At 33.9% G+C, this 10,025-nt stretch overlaps 1 protein-coding gene across 1 annotated transcript; it reads left to right on the top strand.

The window, feature by feature from the left end:
- LOC109726338 (transcription factor bHLH129-like) lies at nt 456–8,644 on the top strand. Its single transcript, XM_020255875.1, has 7 exons — nt 456–679; nt 779–888; nt 5,646–5,983; nt 6,928–7,059; nt 7,584–7,649; nt 8,020–8,088; nt 8,238–8,644. The coding sequence occupies exons 1-7, from the start codon at nt 456–458 to the stop codon at nt 8,292–8,294; spliced, it is 996 nt and encodes a 331-aa protein (XP_020111464.1). The 3' UTR covers nt 8,295–8,644.

Below are 10,025 nucleotides of genomic sequence, written 5' to 3'. Positions count from 1 at the left end.
CGAACCCAAAAATCTAAACCAAAAATAATTATTTCTCTTCTCAATATTTCAAAATATATTACACTCAATCTAAAATTTTAAAATACAAAATTAAATATAATTCGGGTTTAGGTCGGATGCATATTCGGTTCGGATACAGTCAAAATTTATATCCAAATTTATATCCGTTGCATTTTTATTTTTGATATCCATGTTCGAAATCATGTTCTTTTAGCATAGAATAAATCTGCTCCGTTGGAATACAGGTTCGAATAAAATTTCTGGTATCCGTACACATCGCCATCCTTAGCCGCCCCTCTCCCTTTTATCATCCTCATCCCCCCTTTCTCTCTCTACTCTCTCTCTCTCTCTCTCTCTCTAACACAAACAAAGCAGTAGTAGTAGTTATTACTATTATTATTATTATTATTATTATTATTATTAATTATACAGAGAAAACGAAGATAGGGTTATATATGAACCGAACCTCCTCGAGCCACCGCTCCGCAGCCGATCCCGCCGCCGCGCCGCCGCCGCCGATGTTCCCGTCGCCGCGCCGCGCGGGCCTCCATGCCGGCGGCGCGCGCATATCTGCGCTGTGGGCGTCGCGCCGGGCGTCCTCCTTCAGCTCGGCTCCCGATCCGGCGCGGCGGCGGAGCTCCACCCTTCTTCTCCGGCGATTTCCCGGCATCGCCTTTTTGTGCTACTGACTCATATCCGTCCACGTCCGTCCGAATCGGCGTGCAAAACCCCCCCCATCGTCTGTCGTCGTCGCTCGGCGAGGGATCGGAGCTGTTAGGGTGGGAGAGGAGGGAGAGGAGGAGGGAGGAGGGGAGAGGGGAAATCCATTGGATGAGCACAGGAGCTTCCCGTGGGGCCTTCTTCCTCCAATCTTCATCGCGGATAACGGTGAGAAGGCCTTTTCCTTTTTTCGCAATTTTTCTTTTTTTCTTTTTCTTTTTTTTTTTTTTTGGCCCTTCCTAAAAAGTTTAGGTAAAAATGTTGAAGACCCCCTCAACTACATCATATTTTGAACTAGCCCCCTCGACCTTCACACTTTTAGTTACAAAAAAAAAAGAAAAGAAGAGCTTTAGTATTTTCTCGAATACCAATTTTATAAAAATTTTAATTACTTTTTGATACGTAAAATTTTTAAAATTGATGAAAATTTTCATATAAGATGAGAGGGACTTAATTAAAAAAAATAAAAAAAATCTGTAGTTGTGCGGTACTGTAATCTTTAAGGTAAAATTCATGGATGGTCCCTATACTATCCCAATATTACAACTGGTCTCTTTGTTGTTGTTTTATCCATTTTTAATAATTTAGGCTCAGTTTGAAATTATCGTATTACAAAAGCATAGTACAAAAAAAAAGTATTTTATATATTTTATTAATGTAGAAAAAACATGTCATACAAACTTTATTGAAATACAATTTTTATTATTCTACTAAAAAATAAAAAAAATTATGCGTCTTATTTTTCTCAAATTTCATTGGCCCATTACAAATTTACAACCACACTCCTCAATAACAAATAAAACCATTCATTTTTATAATTTTATAATTTTATTTAAAATATAAATTTAGTAGTTAAAAATTAAAGTTATATATATATATATATATAGGCTAATGCTACTATCCTATTAATAGGATAAGAGCACTTGTCCTATCAAGTTGTTCTTGATGATCAAGATTCCGAATCGATGATCGGAGCCGTTGAAGTTGATCTAGAGTATTTGAAATATCTAGAAACTAAATTTTATAAATTTTGATAATGGTTTACATGATGATCAAAATGTCGTAAAATCGACAATTTTTGACGGCCTATGTGAGCCGTTTGCTTGTTTAACGGTATAGAGCAATCCAAATTGCTTGAATTTTTGATAGAAAATTCTTTATACTATTTAGATAATGTTTGATAATTCTGATTACGAACTGAGAAAGTCTAATCTCTATTTTAAGAAGGTTATTCATTTATGACCGTTCATTTTTCAACTCTTAAAATGAACTTGATAATAATTTTTAAATATTACAAAATTTGGTTTCTAAACATTTCTAATTGTGTAGATCAACTTCAACGGTGCCGATTATCAATTTAAAGTTTCGATCATTTAAATCGACTTGATAGAACAAGAGTCTCCATCCTACTAATAGGATAGTAGCCGGATCCTCTCTCTCTCTCTCTCTCTCTCTCTCTCTCTCTCTCTCTCTCTATATATATATATATAGAGCAGGGCTGCTGTGCTCTCAGGAGCACGGAGGACTCCGTGCTCCTGACCCGTTTTCGATGATGGAATTTTCAAATCGACGATCGGCTCCGTTAGACTTGATCTAGTGCATTTGAAGTTTCTAGAAAATAATTTTTGCGATTTTTCGATATCATTTACCTAGTGATCGAAAGGATTCAAAATCCATAATTTTTAATGGTTGATATCTGCCGTTTTCAAGTTTAACGGTGTAGAAGTATTCAAATCAGATGAAATTTTGATAGAAAATTCTTTATACGATCTACAACAAGATCTATATTTCTGATCGAAAATTTTAGTGCTATATCACCACTTTTTATAGTATTTTTATTTTCAGCCGGTTAAAAATTATGATTTTTGAATCCTTTCGATTCTAGTAAATGATACTCGAAAATGCAAAATTTTCTGAACTTAAATAGCTAGCTCAAGTTTAACAGAAGCCGATCGTGCGATTGAAACGGTCCATATCGAACGGGATCAGCGAGGCACGGAGGTCCGTGCTCCCTGAGAGCAAGCAAGCGTGTCTATATATATATATATATATATATGTGTTAGTATACTGTAGCAAAAATTATGTTTTTTAACAAACTGGAACAAAGATATAATATTTATTAAAATGTTAAAACTAATATATTAAAAATATTATATTATATAGATGTTAAGTTGCAATATCTGTACAATTTGTCCCATTTTACAAAATGGTTACGTGACAAAAAAATATTTTTTTTTAGAAAAAGAAAGTGAAAGTACAATATGTTGGAGTAATAAAGTAAAAAGTACAGGGACCAATTCTCAAATATTTAAGGATAGTACAAGTACAATCCATGATTTCACCCTTAATATTAATTTAATATTTCTTATAAGGATTAATTTTATATAGGTCCCTGCAAATGTGAATTACAAATATATTGCTATAAAATTCAATTTTCATGTGTCATCTCTATAAAAATCTTAATATTTTTAAATATGTCCCTCTGATTTATTACTTTTAAATCAATGTTTATTTTTTAAATGACCTTTTTGCCATCACAAATACATCCCTCCAAAAGTTTCAACGGTTGATTGAAGAGGGGTAAAAAGATCAATTCACCTCTGGTTTGTTACTGTTAAATCACTATTTTATAAGTGAATTGACTTTTTTGCCATCATAAATATATCCCTCCAAAAATTTCAACGGTTGATTGAAGAGGGGTAAAAAGGTCAATTCACTTCATTAACTATTTAGGTTAAGTATTTTATCTATAGTTAATTAATTTTTTCTGACGGTATAGATATATTTGAAAATATCATAACCTTTACAAGGAAAATATGTGAAAATTGAACTTTATAGAGATATATTTATAATTTATTTTGCATACAGGGATCTGTATGAAATTAATCCCTTTTATAATATTATAGCCATGGAAAGCGAAATTCCACTTTTTTTAAATCCCAATTGCTCCTTTTTTATTCTAGTAAAAGTGTATGGAGGCCCCTCAACTATGGCTGATCCGAAATTAGGTCCTCAACTATTTTTCTTTTTTATCATGGAGATTTCCTACCTTCTAATTTTTTAGCTAAAAATGTATAAAATTTATCTGAACTATAAATCATTTCGACTCTACTATTCGAAATTTTAAAATTTTGGTTTTAGTATCTAATCTTTCAATTGGTTTGATTTAATTAATTTGATAGCTTTTCAAATGTTAAAATTTAAGATAATTGCTTACTTTAATGAATTTATTGTTACATACATTATAAAAAAATGTATTAACTGAACTCATAAAAATAAATGATGTATTCAAATTTTAAAATTAAAGAATCACTAATCGGTTCAAAATAAAAAAAATAAAAAATTAAATTAAAATTTTGAAAAGTGAGATAGTCACATCTATATAGGTGATTGTGGAGGTATATTTTATACATTTTTATCCCTTTGTTTTAAATTTGATTTTTCATACATAGACACATAGTTAGGTGAAAAAGAATAGCAAATTTAATAATTTTAGTAGTTAATTATAAAACTACCAACTTTTTACTAAAAAATAAACTTAGTTTCAAAAAATTAGAAGCTGAGAATTTCTCAATTTTTAAAGGGGAGAAATTCTAAGTCTACAGCCCAATAAGAATTGTAGCGATTATAACTTTGATACAATTGATATCCGAGACCCAAGTTCGTAACATTTCTAGCTAAGTTTATTTCTAAATGAAATAAACAAAGCAGGTAGCGTGCTATCTATCTCTAAAAAAAAAAAAAAAATCCAAAATAAATTTAGTTATTAAAAAATGATACGACAAGAGAGCAAAAATTAGTCTTTGGACAGGCTGAAAAAAAAAAAGAAAAAAAAAGATGAGGGGACAATTTCCTGAGTTGTCTATTGTTGAGGGGTCTCCATACATTTTTACCCTCCTAATAAAAAGTGTTTCTCAACTACGGGTGGGTGGGCGGTTTCCAAAATAAATAGAAATAAATAAAGAATAATAAGACTTAGTTTGATATTGAGCTCTTTCTAATACTATTATATAAAAAAAGTAAATTTCAAATACCATCTCTGCGGTTTCACACTTTCTCACTTTAGTACCCTGTGGTTTAAAGTGTATCAAGTTAAGTGTCCTGTGGTCAGCTTTTGTTCGTTAATATTTCGTTAAATTATATACAAAAACTTCATATATCCCATCTAGGTTTATCGAATATTTATTTTAGTATCTTTTAGTTTTAACTTTGTCACTGATTTAACGAAAAAAATTAGTGAAATTGATAATAAAAAGAGAAAAATAAAACCACAAGGTATCAAATTGATACACTTTAAACCACAGGGCACTAAAGTGAGAAAGTGGAAAACCACAGGAGTGGTATTTAAAGTTTTTCCTAGTAGAGTTAGGGTAAAAGCATATAGGATTATGCTTCTACATTCTCCGGTGGGGCCGCAGAAAATATACCATAATCGACTCATCGCGATATAAGAAACACAATATTACGTACGGAAACAAACAAGATATTTTCTCATCATACTTTCTCAGCGCACGTAACGCAATCTCCCAGCAATCCCAAACGAAGCCTAAAAGAGGGGTAGATTTGGAATTCTGTACTTCAGGATTTATTAGCAGGAAGTGATTTTCGACCATAAACAGATATTTTTTGTATCCAAAACAAGTCCCTAATGTGCACTTGATATATATAAGTTTTCTTACTCATGGTGTAGTAAAATGAGATAAAAGTCCTAATTTATCATTTTTAAAGAGCATTACTTAGATCTTGTTGTGCATGTATTTTTGTTCAATAGGAATTCGTAATCCGAAAACTTATTTTCCTTCATCTTGCAAGTACATGAAGATAAAAGTGCTCTGATTTCTCGCATTACTTCATCATATTTTCCTTCATCTGCACTCTTTCCGGTTTTCTGACATGATGAGCCTTGCCTTTCTGATCTGATATAGGTCTTTCGCTGACGAGAGATCGCGAGAGCTATTCGAGACTAGGATCCGACAGTGATCATGCAGTGGCTGGTGATAACAGAAGGTTGAATTCGCAGCTAAGCTTAAGCTTCTCGCGACAGCAAAGCACGCTGTCGCAAATCTCCGAGATCGGCTTATCTGACGTGGGGGAGAGCAGTCAGTCTGACGAGGGGAACGCCGGCCATTCGTTGGCCCCCAACGGGTTTTCTATCGGCTCGTGGGATGAGACCAACTCAATCGTTTTCTCCGCACCTGTGAGCAAACGAGGCAAAGACAACAATGGGGATGTTATGGCTAGTCTCAGCCACATTGAGTCCCAGGTAATCAGTAATCTCAGTGATGAAGTAAGTTAGAGGACTAGTGATATCAAATCTGTATTGAATCGAATCGAACTGCATTACAGCGATTCATCGCAATTCGATTCCAGAAGATCTGATATCGAATTACTTGATTTGGTTGTGTTTCGAGACATCCGTCAGAACAGTGAATTTGCAGGGATGCAGAAACCGAATTCTATCGAGTTTCAGCGTGAGCAGCAGGAACATTTCATGTATTTAACTTCAAAATCCGCATCATCACTCGAAAAGAATGATTAAGTAGCTATTTCTTGAAAAATCTTAGTGCTAGGAAATCATCAATGAAAGATAAAATTCACATCAAACTGTTAGATGTGACTCGAAATTGATAATTGACTCAAGTTCGGGTTTTCGACTCGCCGACAGTTTCGCGGTGCGACCAAATTGGAAATTAATTTTGTGAAGGAAAAATGAATATCTGTGATGGGTAGCGGAGGGCTCTGGCCGACAGGTCCGAGCCCGTAGCCCACCACTGACATTCTGTAGGGGGTACGGGGGCTCCGCCCCCCGCGGTACGGATCGGATCCGAAACCCGTTTTGAGCTTCCTTTTCGTTTTTGCCCTAGAGGCGTGAGATCGTGGTTAGTTGTAATCTTTTGAACATTGTATTTCCTTTTTCGTTCGATAGTGAAGTTATCTCCTCCCTTGCCTGTGGTTTTTCCCTGCAAAAGGTTTTCTACGTAAATCTGTGTGTTCTTTTTATTTTCTGCTTGTGGTTTGCTTGTTTCGTATTCGCCATTTTGTTTTCCGTTTGTGCGTTTGTCGTAACACAAACAATGTCGCAGTTCCCTGTAAGTTATAATCAACAGAATTTGTCGAATTGGTCATATATGTAATTGAATATCCGATTAATGGTTTTTGCCCGATGTTTACCTAATCTACTGGTTTTAACTGCTCTATTGTTTTCAGTTCGGCCTGCCGAGATCGTCGCTGGAAATGGCAACCATGGAGAACTTCCTGCAGATCCAGCAAGACCAGGTCCCGTTCAAAGTCCGGGCTAAGCGCGGATGCGCCACGCACCCGCGGAGCATCGCTGAGAGGGTATGTCGCAAACCAATTCACATTCGATCAAATTTTAAACCATGCTCATACTTCCATCTGCGGATATCGTAAACTATAAGATTTCATTTAACCTTCTTGGTCTCTTTCCTTCTATGAAATGTTTGAAATTTAAGGGGGATGATGTGAACCATTTTAGCCTTTCTAAGAACGCATGGAACATGATAAATGATCAGCAATAAAACATTTTTCCTTTAGTGGCGTATTTCCGGATAATAGATATCCATGTCATGGTTACCTCATTCGCAAAAAGTCCTTTGAATTGCGAATTGGAACAGCAAAACAAGCAATACCCAATCCTAACTTATTTAATCATATCGATAGCCATATACACACGAGTACGTCTCCTGCGCTGTCGAAAGTACGGAGGGCTCGGTGCTTCTAAGTTATTTTCGATGATGAGACATCCAATTCAACGATCCGTATGCCACTGATGTTTCTCCCTATCTATGCATTATATGTGTAAGTTTTTCTGAGGTTAACTTGTAATTCTCACCTTATGCTAGGAGAGGAGAACAAGAATAAGTGAGAAGCTAAGGAAGCTACAAGAGCTTGTGCCCAACATGGACAAGGTATATAAATTTGGTGATTTTATATTATCTACATCTACACAGTGCATGCATTAAAAGGAGGAAAATTATACTCATGTCCAAAGCTTGGAGCTCTATTATGATCCACCATATGTTAGTGTGTCCTCATTTCTAGATTTTTCTCTTCAAAATTCTAGTTACTTATTAGGGTGCATTTGGAATAGCTTGATATTCTAGGAAAGAGAGAGATAAAATACTCTTCTTGCTCTGTGAGTTTTCACCTGGGTTTATCCTCTGCCAAGAAAAACCAATTAGTTTATAGTTAACTCGACGAGTTTAGTCATGTAATCCTACTTCTTATTTTTATTAATCTTTTTCTCTTTTTTTCCCCCTTTTTTTTAATGTCTAGCAGCAAACAAACACAGCAGATATGTTGGATCTGGCAATTCAGCACATCAAGGGATTGCAGAGCCAGGTGCAGGTGTGTATAATAATATAAATAAATCCTTTTGCTGCACCATGAAAGTAAACATAGAATTTGAGCTAAAAAGAAGAGTGAAACAAAAAAAGAATGAGAGAAATGGTTCAAATTGGTAAGAAATTTATCCGATATCGTACTCTCTTTTACAGATTCTTTCACAAGAAAGAGACGACTGCAGATGCGGAAGCAAGCGGGAGAAAAACTGACGAATAAGCCGACGAACGACTGTCAGTGTAAATAACAATTTACGACCAACAAGGAGATGACAACAAACACGTATAACGAGTTCGCGGATTCACTCTCTTTGATCTCCTGGAAATTTGGAGCAATTCATAGGCAAAATTCTTCTTGACAGTAAAAACTGAAAAGCAGACTCTGTAGGTTTTATTGACTCTGATTTCGCAAACTGACCTGACAATTCATGTTTCATTGTTAGTTTTTCTTCTCCTTGTAACTGTGGAAATATTTGAAAAAGGATGTTTATTTTGTGTTTTATTAACCAATACAGTGATTATTGTCTCTTTAGTTTTCTAATTTTATTTCTCTTTCCCTGGAATTTTTTAACTGCATTTGTAAATATCTATGCACATTTGTGCAAAATAGGTTATTTGATTTTTTTTCTTTTCTTTTTTTTTTTCGCTTATATATCTCATTAGATTGTGTAGTTGCTCCCATACCTCTGTATACTCACATTCTGATTAGTCATGTGGATTAAGCAACAAATTTTAGCTTCAGCTGAGTCAGTAGAATGATCATTTTGCTGCTTTCATGTTATTAATAATAATAATAATAATAATAATAATAATAATAATTTGAGGACTTTCGTTTTTTCAAATAAACTCTTGAAAAAATTTTATTTAGCCTAATAATTCTATTTTGTCCATAAATAAATAATAATCTGAAAACGAAAAATGATTCACCGTTTTCTAAAGATCGTGAACGATTCACCATTTTTCTCATATTTGTTCAACCTGCCACTAAGTTGGTCAAATAAAATTTTGGAAGAATCATTTGGCCAATTACATTACGAACTTCTTTAAGGATTGTTTTAAAAAAAGTTCATAAAAAAAAAAGAAGAAAATTGTAACTTTCTTTTCTTTTCTGTAATTCCTTTTCTCGCCGCATTTTTGCGAAAAGAAAGAATTTTGATGTGCATAATATTTAGGCAAAAATGTAAACTTTGCCGCATTTTGAAATGAGTACCTGAACTTTCACAAATTAAGATTATGCTTCCTCATCTAGTAATATATGTTTGATTTGATTTAGTATGACTCCCTCAAAAGTTTAGAATTATTTGATGGAATATTCTGCTATTTATTAGTGAAAAAGTGCGCGAAGTATTTTGATGAGAATTAGGAGATTCTAGAAAGGTTTGACAAAATTTCTGAAAAGTTTTTAAAAATTCAAAGATGTTAAATTGCGGAATCAAAAATTTTCAAAGTGAGAAGTACCCATTTCAAATTGTTATGTGTTATCCTATAGGTAAGGTACATATGATATATCCCTCAACTGTTTTTTTTATTTTATTTTATTTTATTTTTTATTTAAGACACCCTTTAAGTTTTTATGCTATATATCCATTGTAATGATTCCATTAGATTTAATGATTCCGTTAGAAACTAAGGGCATGTTTGGTTCGCTTTTTTTTCACCCTGGAATCGGAATCGGAATGGGTAAAATCGTTTGTGGATGTTTGATACGCGGGAGTCCCATTCCAATTCCGATTCCGATTCTCGAGTGAAATGGGAATTCCCCAATCACCTCTTTTTTCAATCCGGCCTAGGATGCCGGATTGAAAGTTGAATCCGGACGGAATGGATATTTATTCGGATTAAATTTATTTTTTCAACTTTTTTAATTAAAATATGAGTTAAATTTTAAAAATTAAATATATAATTTTAAATTTTAATTTAAACTTAAATTAAAAATTAAAATTT

The sequence above is a fragment of the Ananas comosus genome, linkage group 21 (assembly GCF_001540865.1).
Source record: "Ananas comosus cultivar F153 linkage group 21, ASM154086v1, whole genome shotgun sequence".
Classification (NCBI taxonomy): domain Eukaryota; kingdom Viridiplantae; phylum Streptophyta; class Magnoliopsida; order Poales; family Bromeliaceae; genus Ananas; species Ananas comosus.
This window is presented reverse-complemented; position numbering and strand designations above follow the sequence as displayed.

What these genes read in the sequence shown, in the direction of transcription:
- LOC109726338 (XM_020255875.1), top strand. Translation starts at nt 456, where the DNA reads ATGAACCGAACCTCCTCGAGCCACCGCTCCGCAGCCGATCCCGCCGCC. An exon ending in TTTCCCGGCATCGCCTTTTT is followed by an intron (nt 680 to 778) that starts GTGCTACTGACT and finishes CGGAGCTGTTAG; the next exon opens with GGTGGGAGAGGAGGGAGAGG. An exon ending in TCAGCCACATTGAGTCCCAG is followed by an intron (nt 5,984 to 6,927) that starts GTAATCAGTAAT and finishes TATTGTTTTCAG; the next exon opens with TTCGGCCTGCCGAGATCGTC.